Genomic DNA, 21,155 nt, shown 5'->3' with positions numbered 1-21,155 from the left:
GAGTGCCCAGGAGCCACGCTGCTGCTGTAAGGGGCGGCAGAGGTGTCTGCATGTTAAAAGTAACCTTTGTCATGTAAATGCTTGTGGGCCACCTGGAAGCGCAGCTAGCTAGCCCAGCTTCTAACTTCAGAGCTTGTTCTGCTGCTCCTTCCTTGTTCTCAGGTACCACTGGGGACTGTTCTGTCGACGGAGCTGGAATTAAATGAGCTGTGATGTCGTTGGGCTGAGCCCTGCTGTGGGTTAAAGCGGAGCCTGGTATGCCTTGAAGCTTTCAAGCCTTTGGCTTTTGAGCATCGTGGATAGGGCTTTCAAAAGCGCCGAGAGGATGTTTTGGGGATCTTGTTTCCAGTGACGTTTTTCACATCCCACTTTAGGAAGATGAATTTCAGGGGACCAGGCAAGATGAGACTTCCAGACGAGCTGCTAAAATTAAGAGGATTTGTGTAGTCAAGTCAAAATGGGACCCTGTACAAAAGCAACAACTGCTGACTTGCTTAGAGGGAATCTGAAGAGATGTTCTCTGCATCCAGAACTAACACTTCAGCATGGAGTTGTGCAATTTTTAACCTCCCACTTGCAATTTATTTCTCTTGCCTGTTGAGGAGTAACAGCCCCGAGCCTGGCCTTTGGCAAAGCTGGAAGCAAAAGGTTGTGTTTGGGTTTATGCTGTGCTCTGTTATGTTTTTATATCACTCTCAAAATGCAAATAATCAACTGGGGGGGGGGGGAAGGAAAAAAAAAAAGCTACAGATTGGAAAGGATGCAAGAAAATAGCCAACCCAAGGAAAAAACCCTTTGCAACTAAATATACATGCTCACAGCTTTTCCCAGGGCTGTGTGTCTTAGGTGGAGCCTTTCCCAAGCAGGCTCTAATGCTAAGTTGGACAATGGGAGTTGGTTGAATTGCTCTGCCGCCTGGTTCTGTGCCTCGTACGGTCAGGGAGGTTTGCTGTGCTGCTTTTAGTGGAAGCAGGAACAATGGCAGAGTGATCCTAGCCTTGGAGCCTGCTTTTTTTCTGTCTTTTTTTCCTTTTTTTTTTGAGAGAAGGTTAATTTTCTTCTTCTTTTTTCCCCCCTCAGCTTTTCATTTGAGGTCCTGGCAAACAGTGATACATTTCCCCTTTGCATTGTGTAATAGATTACACGAGAAGACTTTCCTGTAATGAGTTTAAAGAGTAGTTAATTATTTTTGAGATTGTGTTACATGTGTCTTAAGCTTCTATTGTGCTCCCCAATCCACCTTCCACAGAGACTGTCCTTCTGTCACTTTAGGCAGCTGATGGAGCTTGTGGCTTCAACAGAAATGGCCAAGACTTGTTGCCTGGAACCAAAGGCTCACATGCTGAAGGGAGCCTGTGGTTTCATCACACTGATTACATTATGAAAGACAGCACAAGAACTTCAGGGGTCTGCTGCAGGTTAGGAGTGCTTGCTGCATCCCTGATTACCACCTCTTCGTGCAGTAGCCAGGCTGATGCTTTGCTGGCTCTTGTTCTGCTCTGTATCTGGAGGTGAATGCTAGGCTCCCATTGTTGCATAACGAAGCCTTCGGAACAGACCGTGGCGAATGGGGACAAACAGGAAGAATTTGCAGGGCAGTTCCCAGCAGCAGGAGGGGGCCTTGCTGCTCTCTCAGCTGTTTACTCTGAACTTGGCATGCTGGAAGTCTTCCTTGGCTTGGCTTCCAAAGGCACAGAGCACAGGGCCAAGCCCATGGGCATGTGATACCTGGCGCTTTTGACGTCCGTGGCATGGTTGTGCAGCCGTAACTCAACAACTGCAACGCTAAGGACAGGGAGGAGCAAGCAGGCTACAAGCTGTAGGAACCTTCACTCTTTGCAGGAAGGCTGGATAGATACCTTTTTCTTTTTGAGGAGGAGTCCTTTCTCTCTAGCCACAGGATGAGACACATCAGCCCAATTGCTTTGCAGCCATCAAAGCCTTGCTGAAAGAGTTCCTGTGCCTCACCCCACATCAGCCAATGTGGAGCCTGTTTGCCCCTACTGCTCCTTGCTGCTGAGTGTGAAGAAGCTCTTGTCTATAGCCAGAGCTAAATGATGCTTGAGGATGGTTACTTTGAGGTGCTGCAGTTCCATAATTGCTTCTCTGCCAAGGAGTGTGGCAGTTTTAGGCTGATGCCTAGGAAAAATTGCCACAGGTTGAGTAGAAAAGTGGTGGAATGTAAATAAATTACCACTGGAGGGATAAGGGGAAATAATGACAAGTAATCCCCTTGGTCTGATAACTAACACAGTTAGTTGTGTGAACTAACTCCTTCTCTTTTCAGCTTCTCAGCTCTAGCAGATGCTAGCTGGCTGCGATTCTGTGTTGTGCCTAAGTACTATCAAGCTACTCTCTGCTCTTCTCTCTCTTTTGCCATGTACAGGGGGAAGGGAGTGGAGAAGGGGAAGCTATTAGCAGCCCTGGGGGGGTGAGGGTGGGTGTTCTTGTGTTGCTTATAAATAGTTGTGTATTGTGTGCATATTCCTTGCATTCCATGTTTCTAGATTTTAGTGTGCTTGTAGGTAGAGCTGCATTTGCCTTCCACCTGAGCCAGCCTGGCAGTTTTATTTTGGGGAGTAATTCCAGCCCACCACATTCTATGAATGGGTGCCCAAGGTGGGGCTGGAATCCACAGCCCTGGGATCAAGAGCCCCATGCTCTACCAGCTGAGGTAGGCAGAGGTGGTCGTGTGGGGTAACTTTTAGCTGCATCCACGCAGCTGCTTTTCCTGGCCAGGAGGTGCTGCGAGCAGTGAAACCTTTCTGCTGCTCGCTCAGAATTATTTATTTTTCTCAGTCTTCAAAGCTTAGGAAAACAAGTTAGGGCACTGTAATATTTTCCCTTGTCCATGATGACCTTGGCAAGTATTTCAGCTGGAGGAGATTCTCTCTCCATTTTATGATCTTAGTATATAGTCAGCTCAATAGGACTTGACGTGATGCTGGAGCTCCGTGCTATGGCGCTGTCAGTGTGGCTGGAAGCTCTGTGCCTCCATCTGTTATGTGCCACCACTTACTTTGTTTTGCAGATGTTCACTCCCAGGGCTAAAGGATTCCTCCTGGATTGTGTGTGTGTGTTTGTTTGTTGGTTTTTGGTTTGTTTGTTGTCAGGTCAGAGGCTGGACTTGATGATCTCAGAGCCATAATAATTCTGTGGCTCTATTTCTTGTTGTGGTGGTTTCAGGCTATGCCTTTAAAATGTAGTTACAGATTTTACTCCTCAGGTGAGTAGGGTCCTTATTGAATCAGGAGAGTTGTTAAAAAAAGATGCCAGGAGGGGGAAAAAAGGCCCAAATCTCAATTTATTTTGGAGTGCCTGGAGCTTAACACTTGGTGGAGAGCATTGCTTTCCAATAAAGCACCCTGGGAGCTTATTCTAAAGGAGTAAGTTGAGACTTAGAATCTGATGAAGGGACTGGAGCACTGCCCTGTGAGGAGAGGCTGAGAGCCCTGGGACTTTTTAGCCTGGAAAAGAGAAGACTGAGAGGGGATTTAATCAACGTCTATCAATATCTGAGGGCTGGGGGTCAAGAGAGAGGGGACAGCCTCTGTTCACTTGCACCCTGTGTGATAGGACAAGGGGAAATGGATGGAAACTCCAGCACAGAAGGTTCCACCTCAACATGAGGAGGAACTTCTTCTCTGTAAGGGTCACAGAGCCCTGGAGCAGGCTGCCCAGAGAGGTTGTGGAGTCTCTTTCTCTGGAGACTTTTCATCCCCATCTGGATGTGTTCCTGTGTGACCTGTGCTGGATTCTATGGCCCTGCTCTGGCAGGGGCGGTTGGACTGGGTGATCTCCAGAGGTCCCTTCCAACCCCTAGCATCCTGTGACCTGTTACCTATGCTTGTAACTTGTATGGATCTCTCTTTGATGCTTTGTGTTTGACAAAGGTTTTCTGCAAGGCAAGAGCTTTTTCATCAGTTTTGAACAATTAATATTATACATCAGAGAGGAGGGAAATAGCTCCTGCTCTTCAGAGTATTGTTAGTGCCAGTGGGTTTTGGTTTACTTCACTCTTTTAGTGTTTTAAAACTATAGAGGGAACTCCAGTCATTTGGAAAAGGTTTGTCAGAGAGGCTCCCATGTTGGTGGAGGCAGAGCTGGCAGCCAGCTGATGGAAATGCAGCACAAATCAGACTGCAGGAGAAGGGCAGCAAAGCTGGGGAGGGGTCTGGAGCACAGCCCTGTGAGGAGAGGCTGAGGGAGCTGGGGTTGCTCAGCCTGCAGAAGAGGAGGCTCAGGGGAGACCTTATTGCTCTCTACAACTCCCTGCAGGGAGGTTGGAGCCAGGTGGGGGTTGGTCTCTCCTCCCAGGCAAGCAGCACCAGAACAAGAGGACATAGTGTCAAGCTGTGCCAGGGGAGGTTTAGGCTGGAGGTGAAGAGAAAGCTCTTCCCAGAGAGAGTTGTTAGCCATTGGAATGTGCTGCCCAGGGAGGTGGTGGAGTCCCCATCCCTGGAGGTGTTCAAGAGGGGATTGGATGTGGCACTTGGTGCCATGGTAAGAGGTCTGTGGTGACAGGTTGGACTTGATGATCTTTGAGGTCTCTTCCAACCCTGGTGATTCTGTGTGACCCCAGTGACTTTGGAGGAGCTGATGGGTGAATTGCAAATGCCATTCTGTCCCCTTTGTGGCTTGGGTTTGCTGCCAGCTCATGGGAGGTAGTCAGTGGGGCCAGGACTGGCTTTTTGCATGTTTGCACTAGTGGCTGGCTGTTGCAGGCTGAGTCTATCATCCATCATCAGGAGGCCACTCTCAATGTTAGCCTGCCAGCTTCAGCTGGGGGAGCAGCTCATCAGCTTGTACCTGGGCGGTGGGAGGGAAGATTACAAACCTGCCTGATGATACTTAGGCTTCCTGACCCTGCAGAGCAAGCATCCTGGAGGGAGGATGAAGGCCTGGCTTTGACTTGCAAAGTGGTGGGGCTCATGGCTGTTCTGCTGCAGGCATAGCTTGGCGTCCCCATTCCGTATTGCCTGTCCAGCAGAGCCTTGCTGGATCGTCCTCAATGACAGGAAGAAGAGGAGAAGGGGTGGGAGGAAGCCAGAGGAGTGCCGGTGGTTGGCAGCCTGGTGTTCCCTGTGGGGACATTCAGTTTTGCAATGAGCCTCTTGGATTCCTGACAGGTCAGGTCTGTTGACCCTTCTGGGCATGCTGTGGTGAGGGTTTAGTTATTTACTAAAGCCTTTTGAGGAGAAAGTGGCTTGATGGGATCCCAGGCTTTTGTGTTGTGGAGAGTTGTGTGAGAATCTTTGCTGGGGTTAGCTATTAGCCGATTGTTTAATTATTTGGCTCTGTAACTAAGTAACTAACTGCCTTGAGCCCCAAGATAAGCAGCTCTTTGTTACCACTTTAATAAATGGAGGCAAATAATAATAGTAATAATTTAAAACCTTAGGACGTGTAAATCTCCTCTTTTGACTCCAAATCTTGCATGGAAGCATGGCTTGGAATATAATCCTGTATCACATAATGGTCTGAAATTAGCACAGTCAGAGTGCCCCCAGCCCTCTATTGTAGTCCTGATTTTAATGCAAACACTATTTGATGGCTGGGTGGCACAAACCAGGCTGAGAGACTCTCTGGGTCGGCAAAGAAAAAGTTCACTGCTGTTTGTTTAAGAGCAGCTCGGTTTTCCAGGCTGCTATTGTTCCACAGCTCCACCTTTTCAAGTTTAACTAGGTGGCGTGCAGCACTGTTACAAACAAGGATGTAGCTGAGGGGGGACAATAGCAGGAGCAGCGTGGCCTCCCCAGTGCTGCAGAACACCAGCAGCAGCTTTGCAGCGTCTCCAGTGCTTTGTGTGGGGAGGGCTGACAGGCAGGTGGTGTTCACATCGGGTAATGCAGCCCTGCTCGAGCCACTGATGCCACAATTACAGGATTTGCAGGAGAGCTTGCTCAGAAAGGAAGGAATCCTGTGCTGCCTTCCCAGGCAGAGCTTGCACAGCTGAGCGCTGATTTCCAGGCATGTGGGGAAGCCTACGGTTTCAGAGCAGAGCATCAGAGAGTCATAGAATCAGTGAGGTTGGAAAAGACCTCAGAGATCATCAAGTCCAACCTATCACCTAATACCTAACACCTTCTGACAGCTAAACCATGGTTCCAAGTGCCACATCCAAGCCTTTCTTGAACACCTGAGGGGGAGGGCTGGAGAAGCATGAAAGGGAATTCCACCTCATCAAGCCTGGCTTGGTGCTGCAAGCTCTAAAGGGCTATCTCCTCCACCTCCCATCCAGCCAGTCTCACTAAGGGAAAATCTGTGAGGATGCTGCTGAACAATGCTAGAACAGCATAGAATTAACCAGGTTGGAAATGACCTCTGAGATCATTGAGTCCAATCTATCAGCCAGCACCATCTGATCAACTAAACCATGGCACCAAGTGCCTCATCCAGGCTCTTCCTAAACACCTCCAGGGATAGTGACTCCACCACCTCCCTGGGCAGCACATTCCAATGGCCAATCTCTGGGAAGAACTCCTAGAGGATGGGTGCAAGTGAGGGCTGAGCACCCTTGGGTTTCTCTGGCAAGCACAAAAGATGTGGGAGCAAGGACAGAATCCCTGGGGGAAGCATGGATTTAGTGGCACAGCATGCCCACGAGTTCAGGATTTGTCCCTCAGATTCCTGAGTGGTGTCCTGGCAAGAGGGTGTAGTTCCCAGCACAAGTTGGTTGTGTGCTGCTGGGAGTTTGCTGTGATTTTGTTAAGAGTTTGAGCTGGTTGATTGTTGTTCCCAGCGAAGCTGTGGGGGCAGACTCGGGGCTCGCAATCCCACCTGTTCCCTGTTTGCTTTTGGGCACTGTTTCAAACCCAGGCTGGAAAAAGTTTATAGGCAAACATTATAAAAAGTGACAGTCTTAAGTGCTGCTACATTCAAGTCTGGCAGCACAAAGGCTTACCTGAAGCACCTCACTGTTTCCAAACATGACTTCATTATTTCACGACAGGGCTTTGTGCTGTCTCTTCCCCAATGCTCTGGAGAGCAAGAAATGGAGTGGGATAATATTTACCAAATGCTAATACTGATTCGAACCTTGTTTTGCTTCAGTGTGCTGGTAATTGGCCTTGGAAAAGGACTTTCTATGTTCTTCTGGGGGGGGGGGGAGAGTACTTTTGAAATGCTGTCTGGAGTTTGGATTTGTGCTGGAAGACTTGCTGTGAATGTGGGGATAGTAGCTTCAAGAGAGACTAAATCAGGGATGGGAGGCAGAAAGGTTATTTTCCTTGTAAGGGTTAGATGAGCAGAGGGCTGGAGCACCTCTCCTCTGAGGACAGACTGAGAGTTGGGGCTGTTCAGACTGGGGAAGAGAAGGCTTCAAGGAGACCTTCTTGTGGCCTTCCAGTATCTGAAGGGGGCTACAAGAAAGCTGAGGGTGTCAGGGAGTGATGGGACTGGGGGGAATGGAAAACAAAGCAAACAGAAATGGGTAGATTGAGATTGGCTGTGAGGAAGAAGTTCTTCCCCATGAGAGTGGTGAAGCACTGTGCAGGGAGGTGGTGGAAGCCTCCTGCCTGGAGGTGTTTGCAGCCAGGCTGGAGGTGGCTGTGAGCAACCTGCTGTAGTGTGAGGTGTCCCTGCCCATGGCAGGGGGGTTGGGACTGGCTGAGCCTTGAGGTCCCTTCCAATCCTGACAATTCTGTGACTCTAATTGTGGATGGCTGGGAGGACCCTGCAACCTCTGTGACTGTCCTGCTGTGTTTCCTGGGGCTCCTCAGCAGAAACCTCTAATGCACTTCAAGGAGGGTTCAGAGGAGCACAGGCTGAGAAGGTTGGGGTTGTGGAGCCTGGGGGAGAGAAGGCTCTGGGGAGACCTTATAGTGGCCTTCCAGGATCTGAGGAGGGCCCTTAAGAAAGCTGGGCAAGGGACTACTTACCAAGCCCTGCAGCAGTAGAACCAGGGGCAGTGGTTTTGGACTAGAGCAGGGTAGATTTAGTTTGGACACTAGGAAGATGCTTTTTATGAAGGTAGTGGAGTACTGGAACAGGTTACTGAGGGACATGATGGAGGTCCTCTCCCTGGAGACCATCAAGATCAGGCTTGATGGGGCTGTGAGCAACCTGATTTAATTGGGGAGGTCCCTGCTTACCGCAGGGGGGGTTGAATGGACCTCTGGAGGTCCCTTCCAGCCCAGTGCCTTCTATGATTCTCTGATCTTCGTGGTAGCTTTGAAACAGTTTGAACAAAGACATTTTTAGACTGCAATACGTGGTTGGCACAGTGGAGACTCTGTGGAGGAAGTTTTCTTTGCAGGTACAGCATTGCTAAGAAGTCTTAAAACCTTCCAAGTAAATTAGCTGCCTTCAGCTGCATATTACTTTGACAGTGGAGTCTGACCTAAAACAATCTCAAGCAGACTCAAATATACTCATGACTGATACAAAATAGGTGTAGAAAGGAGCTGGGGCTCCTTCTGAAGACGAGGTTTCTAGCAGTGTAGTGCTCAGTGAAACACTGGCCTTGCAGCTCTCTGGATGTACCAGCAAGGCTGACTTAGTGTCTGAGGAGTAGAAAGCTGTAGTGCAGCTTGCCCTGGACTTTGAGGTGCAACACTGCATGCTAGGAAGTTTATAGGCCTTGTTATAAAGTCTGAATCTGAGAATCTACAGTCTCCATAACTGGCCTTGGTTAAAGGGTTTTATGGCCTCCTGGCCACCATCTCAGTGTGCTGCATGTGTCAAATCTATCTTTTGATAGCACATCTTTGCCCTGGGGAAGGAGGCAGGAGAAGCTTGTGCTTGGTATGCAGGGGCACATCCCTGGATCTGTTCTCCCTTTGTTTTGGGCAAGCTTCCACTGATCTCCCTGAAACTGCCTGATTCCAGGATAAGTTGGAGAGATTGGGCACGCCGCTTTCGAGTGGGTTGGTGTAACCTGGTGTTTGAGTGCGTGAGTGTCCTGCTGTGGGGGCTCCTTCTGGTACTCCTAGAATCAGACTGTCTTGAGGTGGAAAGGATCCATAGGGATCACAGAACTATTGAGGCTGGAAAAGACCTCTGAGATCATCAAGTCCAGCCTATGACCTAACACCACAGCATCAGCTAAACCCTGCCACCAGGTGCCACATCCCAGCTTTTCTTAGACACCTCCAGGGATGGTGACTCCAGCACCTCCCTGGGCAGCACATCCCAGTGCCTCATCAGCCTTTCCATGAGGAAGTTCTTCCTAACATCCAACCTAACCCTCCCCTGGCACAGCTTCATCCCATGTCCTCTTGTCCTGTCACAGGTTGCCTGGGAGAAGAGCCTGACCCCCACCTGACTACAGCTTCCTTTTAGGTAGTTGTAGGGAGTGATAAGGTCCCCCCTGAGTGTCCTCTTCCCAGGCTGAGCGCCCCCAGCTCCCTCAGCCTCTCCTCATACACCGAGTCCAGCTCCCTGTTCCTTGCCTACTGTCAGAGCTTCAGCATTTCCAAACTCCTGCTTGAGACTGCACTGTGGAAAGTGTGATGGAAGAAACAACAGCTCTGTGTCCCAAGGACGAGGAACAGGAGTGTCAGTATTCTTAGAAACAAGGGTGGGAACTGAGGAGCCAGTCACCTGCTTTAGCCTTCCCTGGGGTGTGTTTTATGGAGAGGTGCACAGTTGGTGCCCGTGTGGGGAAGGCTGCGTGCTGGGGAGCAGCTGGCTGTGTGGTGTGACCCTCCTCCTGAGCAAACACAAGATGCCTTCATGCTGCTGCCCTTTGTTTACTCTTCATGCTGGCCCTGGTGAGGCCAAGAGTCTTGTGGGAGAGGGATACTGTGGCTGTGGGGAGAAACCAGTTGCAAAGGCAATCACCATGCTGCGTACAGCATAAATGTGTCGTAGGTGTGATGTGGGGGGATCTCACTGCCCCTGTGGAGGTGATCCCTAGTGCCTTCCTCTTGCTGAGAGCCAGCCTTGGAAAGGGGTGATGAGGCTGTAGTGATTACAGGCAGATACAGTTTTCCAAGGAGATAGATATCTATTTCCTCCCAAACTGTGTTTTGACATTGTTCTTGCTATTTGATCACCAAAGGGATGGATGAGCTCTTTTGCTTTGAACTTCTGTGTCCTTGGGGACTTTGAAAGCTTTCCTTGTGCTCCCAAGGTGGTGCTGTATTCTGCTTGGGGGAGGCTGTGAGGTGAGAAGGAAAGCAAAAAGCCAACTGAAAGGAAAAAGTGAGTGCTGCTGGGAGCAGAGCAGGCAGTGTGGGAGGCAAGTGTAGGGCTTTGGGGAAGGGTGTATAGGGAGAAAAATGAAGGCCATCAGAGATGCTGTGTCCAGGAACTCATGTTTGTTAGCATAGCTTGTGAAGGGATCTTTTGCCATCCTTTTCTTCCAACACAGCTCTTCTCAGTTTGTCTTCTTTAATTTTTATCTTTAAAAAAGCAACTGCCAACAGGTGGGGACAGATAAATGCTTGTTTGAATCACCAACTCAGATGCTAAGATAGGAAACTGAACTCTCCCTGGCATGTCCTTGGGTTTGCCTTGCTGTGACCAGCAAGGAGAGTTGTGCCTTGGCATGGCACCTGGGACAAGGCATGGATCCTCAGAGTTGACTTGCTGTGACCAGCAAGAAGAGTTGTGCCTTGGCATGGCACTTGAGATGAGGCACATATCCTTGGAGTTGCCTGGCTGTGACCAGCAAGAAGAGTTGTGCCTTGGCATGGCACTTGAGATGAGGCACATATCCTTGGAGCTGCCTGGCTGTGAGCAGTGAGAAGGGTTGTGCCTTGGCATGGCACCTGGGACAAGGCACAAATCCCCAGAGTTGCCTTGCTGTGACCATTGAGAAGAGTTGTGCCTTGGCATGGCACTTGGTCTGAAGCACGTGTCTGACCTTGCTCAGAAGGGAATGAGCTTTCCTTGACAATGAACCCCAGCCCCTGCCCGTGGCTGGGTTTTGCCAGACCCACTGCTGGGCTAATCTGGATGCCACTTTTTGTTTTCTTATTGAACATAACTTGCTTTCTGTGGATCAAAAAGGGCCCTCACTGACTTGTGTTGGAAATTCTCTCCTTTCCCTTCTCTTTCTTCTTCTTCTTCCTCCTTTCCTTCCCCCTTCGCAGAGCCGCCAACCAAATACCAAATCTCTCAGCCCGATGTGTATTCAGCACTCCCCGGAGAGCCGCTTGAGTTGCGCTGTCAGTTGAAAGACGCCGTCATGATCAGTTGGACTAAGGATGGGCTCCCTTTGGGGCCCGACAATAGGACAGTCATTATTGGGGAGTACTTGCAAATTAAGGATGCTACAGCCAGAGATTCGGGCCTCTATGCTTGCACTGCTGTTAGGAGCCTAGACAGTGATACTCTGTACTTCATTGTAAATGTTACAGGTGAGTGAGTTAAAGAGGTTTGGGTTGGGTGGTTTTTTTTCCCCCCCTTGCATGTAGAAGCTGTAAAATGTGATACAAAGGCACATTATGATGTGATGTGCAGCAGCCCACTGGGGCACAGCTGAGTCCTGTAGTTATTTCAGGTATTTTCCCCCCTTGTCCTGACCCTGAAACACACTCTGTACACTCCTTTTGCTTTGTGGGATCTGTAGTGATTAACAGCTGCTGAATAGCTCTCTGTTTTATGACAGGATTCAATGATACAGAGGCACTGTGATGATGACAAAGCCAGCAGAATGAATACAAGTTGTAGGTTGGGGGTTTTGTCTTCCCCCTCCCCCCCCCCCCCCCCCCCTTCTTTTTTCTCTTCTCTCTGTGCATCAAAAAAGGTAAAGGGATGTCCTACATCCTTTAAGCTCAGAGGGAAATGATTCTGGGGATACTCAGCTCTGCTTGATTGCATGGCTTAGAAAAATAACAGTTGTAAGTGGAAAGAGAGTTTTGGAGTTAGCAAGCTTCCTTTGGAAACTTTAAGCATTTCAGGCTGATTAGCTGCTTGAGTTAAGAGTTTTAGAAGAGAAACAGAGGTTTTGTGGCTGGATTTCCTTTTTCTGTGGCTTCTATCACAACTACCCCAAAGCCTGTTGGTAATCTGAGATAGACCTCCTTGGCCTGCAAAAATAGGCTGCTTTAAAGACTTGGTTGTTTTTCATGTGCAGATGCCCTTTCTTCTGGGGATGATGAAGATGACAATGATGGGTCCGAGGACTTTGTGAATGACAGCAACCAGATGAGTAAGTAACAGTGGACTGCCAGAAGTCACTTGCAAGATCCACGTGGGAGATTGCGTCCTGTCTCTCGCGCTTCTGCCTGCGGAGCCTCTTGACTGTTAGCTGCATGAGCTGTCAAGTAGTGGCACCTCTGTCACTTCCCATTTTCTGTTTCACATGCTTGGAAAAGCAATAAGAAAAATAAACTAATACTCTTCTGAACCCACTTTTTTACTGGTCTGTACTTTTTCCTCCCTTCTTCCTGGCTTTTCTGCTGTTTCCTTTCTTCCTGGAGTTCCGTCTTTGTCTGGCTTAAACCCTCACAGATGAACTAACTTCCCCTGCAGCTGAGCCTCGAGGCCCAGCTCGCCTGGGCGAAAAGGTGGGGTGAAAACTTGAAACATAACATTGAGTTGTAACGAAGCAAATCCCTCAGTCCTTAGTCTTGGCAGAGATCTCCCCAGGCAAGAGTGAATTTGGAGACAATGAGGTTCTTTTGTCTGCAGAGGACCTCAAGTTCTGCCGCAAAGCAAGCAATCCAGCGCTAAAACCGCAGTTTTATGTTGCTTGTGCATGCTGAAAATGGGCTTAAAAAAAACAGTCTTAAACCTATCTGAATGTTAAACTTCAGTCCCTTTAGAGAATTTGGAAAGCTATTAATAGGCTCTAAATAGAGCAGTTGCTAAGAAAGAGAAAAGGGAAAAAAAGAGTAGTGAAATACATATTGGTTCCTTATGCCCCTGTGCGCTGATGTGAAATCCTGGTGGCGATGGAGTTTGCTGTGGCTCCTGCTTGGTGGGGTTGGGAACAGGCAGAACACAGAAATCCTCCATGGGAGATGTCAGCTGGTTCCAGCAGCAGTAGCCAGGTAGTATATTTGCTGCTCAGCCTGATTGGTAATTGGCAGCTGTACTGTGTGCTTGAAACCCTTGTTCAGATGATAGAGTACGAGCTTGGCTGCCGCTCCCCCAGTTACTTACTGCTGTATACGACTGCCCCAGGTCTGAAGCTGTGAAACATTAGATGCTATTTAAAATGATATAAGTTCTTAGCTGCCTACTTGGCCCCTGCCATCTGTTACTGTGATTAGCCCGGCCTGATTTGCAGGTGCAGCTTGAAGTGGCTGAGATGAAGCAGCTGGAGGCTGCTCTGACAAAGGAATGCGGTGGCAAAGATAATTGGTGGCTTTGGAAAAGGGACACTGGCTTTTGAAAGAGGTTGTCTAGGCAAAATCCACCAACCCAGGCAAACCTTGGTGTTTCCCTGAAAAGGGTTTGTGGGTAGAAATGCCTTTTGGGAAACATCCCTGTGTGTGGCATTGCTTCATGGCTTCATTGGTGTTGGTCAGCAAAGGGCTTGCAATACTTTTGGCGTGTTTTGGTGTGTGCTGGTATCTGTAGAGCTTCATTGTGAGCACAGTGACTTATGGAAGTGCATAATGTGAGGCCAAAAAAGCCACAAAAGGACCTGACCTCAAGGCAGCTTGTGCTGTGTAATGTTGTGGTAACGATTGCTGCCCTTTCACACAACGGGCAGAGCTACCCAGTGGTGTCCTCTCTAACACTAGGGGATGTTCCTGTAATAGGAGCTATGCTTTTTAAGCTACTGTTAATCAATCTTGATTCAGGAGCTGGTGAAAGGCCATTGACAATTTCCATCTGCCAGGGATGGGGTGTGTGCTTCAGCTGGGGTCAGTGGCACTTTCCCTGCCCAAAATGAAGGCTGCCTCTGGAGTGCGAACGTTCAAACGTCTTGGGTGGTGGAGGGAGTGCAAGCTCTTGCAGCACGGAAGAGGGGAGACTGCAGAAGAGAGACTGCTCCTGAGAAGGGCATTCCACAAACAAGTCCTCACAAGGCTGCTCTTTGCAAGGTGCCCACAGACTGCTGGGGCTCCTTAAAGCTGCAGGCAGGTGCGGGGAGCAGCTCAGGCTTCCTCCTGCTGCCTGAGCGCTCAGTGGGAGGAGCTGGAGCCGGAACAATGCTCGTGGCGCTGCGTTCTTGCAAGCAGTCTGTTTTCAATGAAAAGTTGCATCACAGTAACTCAGTTGGATTAATACAACGTTGCTGAAAGAGGGCTGTGATTTGGCAGGAGCTGAACTGTGTGGAAGTTAGGGCTGGGACTTGGTGTGGTGCCTTTGCGAAGCACTGAAGCTTGCAGCTTGAGGGTCTTCAAAGCCTTTCCATCAGCGTTGCTTGCCATTCCCCTTCTAGATTTTATTTTTGTGTCCAGAAGAAACTCTTGCAAGTCAAATTGAAAAGTGAACGGGGAGTTGAGAGGCAGTTTAAGTCCTAGGTGTGCCATGTGTAATGGTCAAATGTCCTTTACAGAATCACAGGATGCCAGGGTTTGGAAGGGACCTGTGGAGGTCAGTTAGTCCAATCCCCCTGCCAAAAGCAGGTTGCGCAGGGTGACGGCCAGGTGGGCTTTGAATGACTCTAGAGGTGGAGACTCCACCACCCTCAAAGTGAAGAAGCTCCTCCTCCTGTTTAGACAGAACTTCCTAGGTTCAAGTTTGTGCCTGTTGCCTCCTGCCCTCTTGCTGAGCGCCACTGCAGAAAAGACTGGATGCACTGCCACCATCCCCTGCCGAAGCTAAGCAGAGGCTAGGGAAGTCCAGGACCTCAAGAGGGTCCCTGGGTTGCTGCTCTTTGAGAGAATAAATCTTCAAGTGTTTCCTGGTTTGAGCTTTGCAGATCTAAACCGATTTAACTGATAATTTACATACAAATTACAGCTGTGATTGTTAAGGATAAGAAATGGAAATGGGCCTGGTTATGCCTTTGCTGGTGGAAACAAAGGCCACAGTCTTCAAAGGTTGTTGCTTTTTGATGAAACAATTCTGATAAAGTCCAGCTGTCCTGGCATGTTAATTATGATGTGATGAGGCAGGAAATGGCTCTAGTGCCTTCCCCAGGAAGCTGAACCTTGGCATTCTCATTCCTGCATATTTAAAAGCCAAGCAAACCTTTCAGAGCTGTTTTGTTTAAGATGGTAAGTAGCCTTTGCAGCTTTTCACATTTTTCTTTGCCTCTGTTTACAGATACTTCTTTCTTTTCCCCCGAGGCCAAGGGTTTTTTTTTGGGGAGGCTGTTGAGGAAATCCAGTGTAGTTTTCAAGGCTGCTCAGGAAATACAACTGCTCCTGAAGGCAGGGGAGGCTGCGAGTGGCTCGGTAGCTGTGAGGAACAACTCGCTCTCAGGAGAGGAGGGCACTCAGGTGCACACGTGTGTGCTCCTGACCATTTGCCCTGGGTGTATTTCGAAGTCCAAGGCATGCATGGCAGATTGCACTCTCTGCTTGGTGTCCTTTGAGCTTGACAGATATTTTAACTGTCTGAGAAAACACTGTGGTAGATTTGTTCCAGACTGCATCCTGAATGGCTTTTTATTACTTCCAGCTTTTGTTGAAGGGATTAGTGATTGTGGGGAAGGTGCAGGACTGGCTCCACTGCAGAAATAGTGCTCTCTCCTCAAAAAGGCTTCATGGTTTTTCCTTTTACTGCCCTGAAGAGGTGCCTTAGCTTGGTTCTGGAGTCCCACCTCCAGGGATAGAATAGAATAAACCAGGTTGGAAGAGACCTTCAAGATCATCGAGTCCAACCTATCATCCAACACCACCTAAACAACTAACCCATGGCACCAAGCACCCCATCAAGTCTCCTTCTGAACACCTCCAGTGATGGTGACTCCACCACCTCCCCAGGCAGCCCATTCCAATGGGCAATCACTCTCTCTGTGTAAAATTTCCTCCTAACCTCCTGCCTAAATGTTGACCTAGGACTTCCTTTTCAGCCAAGGGATGATAATCATTATCAGTGCCTACTGACAGCAGTGCAAAACACTTTGTTGCTACTCTTTGCCTCATCCTCATCATAATTTTGAGAGGTAGCCCTAATTTAAGGGGCTTCTATAGTCTTCACTTGGTGCTGGCAAGGCAGCAGTTACCATGATGGTTGCACTGAGGTCCAGCACTACTAACTTGTTGTGGAGACCCCTGGGTAGCCCTGAAGATGCTGCTCTTCTGGCTGGGCTTCTGCTCAGGCAACTGGAAGCTTTATGACTTTTTTTTCCTTATCACCCTTTAAACAATTTCTCCTGGGCCAAGCAATGGCAAATTGGCACTGAGAACAAAAAAGTATCCAAATGCAATCCACATGCTGTTCTTTTCATGCCTTGAAGAGTTTCAGAAAGGATGAAACAAGCTTCAAATTCATCAAATCCTGTAGAGTGGAAACCCACTCAAGGGAGCAGCAGAAATTGGATGTTGCCTAGAAGTGTTTTTTAATTAAAGGTCAGACACAATGGTAGGGAAAACCTCGGGTTTGATGTGGTCACTTCAGGCGCACTGTTGCCTGCTCGAGGTGCTCGTCGGGCAGGCTTGGGGGCTGACTGCTTTTTGTGTTTCTTTGTGCTAGATAAGCCTAAATAAAAACTTAAGGAGTCCTGAAGTGAAGTGGTCCCCTGGGCTGCCTAATTTCAATTTCACATGCAGGAGATTTGCCTGATTAGATGTAATGTATTTGCAGTGGAGTGCAGTGTGGGTCAGCAGGATATTTTCTTCGCTAATGAGGGCTCTAAAAGCAATCAGGAATTCCCACCCGTTCCCCTGCTGCTCGTTACCACTGTGTGCTGGAGCCTGCTCTGTTGTTGCTGTGAACTTTGAGCAGTGCTGCTACCTACTTCCACCTGTCCTGCTAGCAAAGATGGGATGTGATGGACATGGTCTGTAAGACGACTTGGCACTCGGTGGTGTGTACTTGTTAACTGTGTTCATTATTGGGTTTAGTGGATCTGGAGGGTTTCCTCTCAAGACAAACAGAACAGCAAAAGGTGCTTTTGGGCTCTAATTTAAACTCTAGAGGGAAATGCTGTGTGTTAACTGGGTCAGTTGCTGTATGAAAGCACAAAATGAGGGTGGGTGTTATGCTTTGTGGATGCTGCTGCCTTGTTCTTTTGCTCCTACCTAGGGAAAAGTGGGAGGATGTTTGCAACATGTGATGTCCTCATGTTTTTCTCCAGTCCCCAGAAATTCAGGAGCATGGCAGATTGTGCTGAGGGACTGTGTGAGGGGAAGCTTTCCAAGCAGAGCCCTTTCTCCCAGCCTGGGGAGTTGACTTTCCGCTTCTCTGTGGCACAGAATCGAGCTGTGTCACTTCATTCCTGTTGCCTCCTCCTGGCCTCCTCTCTGCTCCCATCTCTTCTGCAGAGTGAAGTTTTCCCTGCCCTTTGCATTTGTTCTCCTCTGAGTCGTACTGGAGCGCCTCTCTTCCGGGAGAAGAGTTTTTCAAGGGTGGTGGCTGATGGAAAAGGAGGTTGCATGCAAGAAAAGCAGAGGATGAGCTGCCCTTGCACCGTAGAAACCTGGCTGCATGAAGCAGCCTTGTTTGGGAAACTGTAGGTGGCTGGATCTCAACGAGCTCAAGTGCTCTGGTTCTGGGCTGCACCCTGAAGCTTCTGCAGAGCTTTGTCCATCCAGCCTGTGCGCTGCAGAGCAGCCTTGCTAATGAGCAAGCTGTGGAGCCTGTGGTTTGAAGGCTGTGCTTGCCAGTGACTGAATCCCAGCTTTGATGCCCTGTGTGAGAAGGTGCATGTGACGGATGTGATGAGAAGCGGCTGTGCTGGCTGTGAGGTTCCTGGGTTGGTATTGCCAATTTGGGGTCACATGTGTCTGAGACAGCAATATCACTGCCTCATATGGTTGATTGGGTTTGACTTGCCACAGTTTACTTCAGCTTTGTGGGAACTGTGGGTAGAGCCCAGTAGTGGTCACCTTGCATTGCCTTGTGGAAGATGTTTAGTGGTCCAGTGGAAATATCTGTTTAATTTGTCGGTGCCAACATGTGATTCTGCCTGTGCCTGCTGTACTGTGATGTGATTTGTTCTTTGCATGTAGCAGCTAATTCCTCTGGTTGGCTTTGTTTAGAAGTCTTCTGTTTGCTTTAATGTGATCCTGATTTTAGCAAACAACATTAGCAGTGATTGTTCCTTTTCCTTGCGTCCCTAATTCACTTTAGTCCATGTAACCATTTCGTAGTTAAATCTTCCATCCTTACCTGATTCTCTGTTTTGATTACATGCACAAATTTGCTTGGCTTTTCTGCTTCATTAATTTCAACACTAATTGCCACTGGAGGCAAAAAAAATAGTAACATAAAATAGAGCCCCTTATCATTCTCAGCATCGTTTTGTAAGCCTGGCTTTGAGGATGTTTGCTTTAGACTGAGAGAAATGTTGTGAGAGGACTGATTCCTGTCTTTTCTATCCAGCTGCATTTTTATTCAGGGGTGGGGGTGTTTGGGGGGGGTGGGGGGTGGTGGCAGCAGGATTTCAGAGTTTGCAGTGATTGCAAGGACTGCTATAAATATTTGAGGAATGGAAGAGTTTATGGTGGAGTGTTAGGCAGCTAATGAAGGAAATGAAACAGGGCTGAGAGCAATGGAGTTGTTTTTCTGGACCCCTATAGTCCCTAAAAATTCCACACTAATCTGATTTGCTTCAGGAGAACTCCCATTCTGAAAGCAATGAAGGTTTCCCACCATTAAACAGCATCTTTAGCTTTTTACATGGAAGCTGTTATGGTGAGACAGCTGAAGCGATGCCGTCAGGATGCCGTGCAAGGCAGCCAGAATGGTGCATGGAGTAACTTTGTATATGGATCTGTCTACCCAGCTTCCCTGCCTGGAGGATAAAAGCAGATGGGTAGCATTGAAGGTGTTCAGGAGGAGGCTTGATGGGGTACTTGGTGCCATGGGTTAGCTGTTTGGGTGGGTTGGATTGGTTGATGGGTTGGACACGATGGTCTTGAAGGTCTCTTTCAACCTGGTCTGGTTTATTCTAATAATATATATATAAATAGATTTACTTTAGTGTTTTTTCTTCTCCTGGTGTGTTTCCTGTGACAAGTGCTGATGCCCTGGGTGGGGGAGGGGTTTTCTGCGTGCTCCTCACTCTCATGGGGTGGGCGCAAGCTGGGCCAGGGCATGGCAAAAGCCTGGAGAAGAGGAGGCTCCAGGGAGACCTCATAGCAGCCATCCAGTAGCTGAAGGGGGCTATAAGAAGGATGGAGACTGTTTGGCAAGGCCTATGGTGACAGGATGAGGAGCAGTGGCTTCAAACTAGAGCAGAGCAGATTTAGATTGGATATGGGGATCAGGCTCTGCACTGTGAGGGTAGTGGAATGCTGAACAGGTTGCTCAGGAAGGTGGTTGAGGCCCCATCCCTGGAGATACTCAAGGTGAGGCTGGACAGGGCTCTGGGCAGCCTGATCTAGTTGAGGATACTCTTGCTTACTACAGGGGGGACTGGAGTGGATGACCTTCAGAGGTCCCTTCCAGCCTGGACCATTCTATGGTGAGAGCCAGGAGAGCCTTGCCAGGAGCTGGGACAGGTGACCACTTCAGTAAACATTGGCTGAGACACTCTGGTTTTGTGCTGTGGTGTGGGTCATCACTGAGCAGTTGGGCTTCACTTTGCAGGGCTTTCCTGCTCCTGAGTTGGTCAGTGCTGCTGCTGGGTTTCGCTGGCCCACATTTACTCCTTGGGTTTCTTCTTCTTTGGGTAAGATTTCAGGAATCTGTTCCATTTGTAAGTGTGTTTCAGTGGTTTCTATGACAGTAACAGCACAGCTCACCTTGCTGTGAGCTTCAGTGTGCTGCCAGGCAGGCAGATGTGTTTATCCCCCTCCTAACAGATGGGGGAAGGTTAAGGCTGATGCTTCCAGCAGGTCTTCTGTCTTGGCCTGTCTGGCTTCGCAGCTGAAGGCTCCAATTTGCTGAGCGCTCGCAGTAACTCGTCTGGAGGTCAAAAGCATCTGGTGGCTTGAGTCTGCTGAAAACCTTGGTGCCTCTCTCTTGCTTGATGTACACAGAACAAAGGATATCTGGGGTTAATTATTGGAAGTTTTGTCATTGATGATAAACTCAAAGCTGCAAACTGAAGCCTTGGCAGAGCTCTGGTCAGCACTTGTGACATATGATTTCCAGCCCTCTGCTCCTCCAAAACCACACCGTGAGTGAACGTGTGCTGGGCTTCAGGTCTGCAGAGGGGCTGGGAAGGGAGCTCAGGTGCTGAGTGCTGATGTGCCTGGCTGTCTCTCCTTCCCACAGGGGCACCATATTGGACACACACGGACAAAATGGAGAAGAGGCTGCACGCGGTGCCCGCGGCGAACACCGTCAAGTTCCGGTGCCCTGCCATGGGAAACCCAACACCAACCATGAGGTGGCTGAAAAACGGGAAGGAGTTCAAGCAGGAGCATCGCATTGGGGGATACAAGGTAAGATCACAGAGTCACAGAATGTTAGGGGGTGGAAGGGACCTCGAAAGGTCATCCAGCCCAATTCCCCCCGCCCAGGGTGGGTCACCCAGGAACACATCCTGAAAGTCTCCAGAGAAGGAGACTTCACAACCAGCAAATTTGCAGATGACACTAAGCTGGGAGCTGATGTTGGTCAGTTAGAGGGCAGAAGGGCTCTGCAGAGGGACCTTGTCAGGCTGGACAGATGGGCAGAGTCCAACAGGATGGCATTCAACAAGTCCAAGTGCCAGGTGCTGCACTTTGGCCACAGCAACCCCATGCAGAGCTACAGGCTGGGGTCAGAGTGGCTGAGAGCTGCCAAACAGAGAGGGACCTGGGGGTGCTGATTGACAGCTGCCTGAACATGAGCCAGCAGTGCGCCTAGGTGGCCCAGTTCTTCACTGAGAGAGTCATTGGTCATTGGGATGTGCTGCCCAGGGAGGTGGTGGAGTCCCCATCCCTGGAGGTGTTCAAGAGGGGATTGGATGTGGCACTTGGTGCCATGGTCTAGTCATGAGGTCAGTGGTGACAGGTTGGACTCGATGATCCTGGAGGTCTCTTCCAACCTTAGAGATGCTGTGAGACTGCAACCTCTCAGGGCAGCCTGCTCCTCGCCCCCAGGACTTGATTTTGCCTTTTTTTGTTCTTGACTGAAAAACCCCAAACCAAACAACAAAAAAGGACTCATAAAAACCCCCTCCAAATCAACCCAACCCACACCCCACACCCCCCCAAAAAAAAACAAAGCACAAACCCCAACCAACAACACCGACACCAAACCCC

The 21,155-nt window shown here is 49.1% G+C and overlaps 1 protein-coding gene across 11 annotated transcripts in view; it reads left to right on the top strand.

The window, feature by feature from the left end:
* The window catches only part of FGFR2 (fibroblast growth factor receptor 2), a 106,847-nt gene that overhangs the window by 12,694 nt on the left and 72,998 nt on the right, over nucleotides 1-21,155 (top strand). For 5 of the 11 annotated variants that reach the window (XM_068140394.1, XM_068140393.1, XM_068140385.1 and 2 more), the window contains 3 exons: nucleotides 11,040-11,306; nucleotides 12,026-12,100; nucleotides 20,182-20,351. In XM_068140394.1, coding sequence (XP_067996495.1) covers nucleotides 11,040-11,306; nucleotides 12,026-12,100; nucleotides 20,182-20,351 — 512 coding nt within the window. The remainder of the gene's footprint in view (nucleotides 1-11,039; nucleotides 11,307-12,025; nucleotides 12,101-20,181; nucleotides 20,352-21,155) is intronic. The other 6 variants (XM_068140392.1, XM_068140389.1, XM_068140391.1 and 3 more) reach the window with 2 other exon arrangements.

This window comes from Melanerpes formicivorus, unplaced genomic scaffold, assembly GCF_026170545.1.
Source record: "Melanerpes formicivorus ecotype bairdi unplaced genomic scaffold, bMelFor1.0.p_v2 SCAF_6, whole genome shotgun sequence".
Taxonomy (NCBI): Eukaryota; Metazoa; Chordata; class Aves; order Piciformes; family Picidae; genus Melanerpes; species Melanerpes formicivorus.
This window is presented reverse-complemented; position numbering and strand designations above follow the sequence as displayed.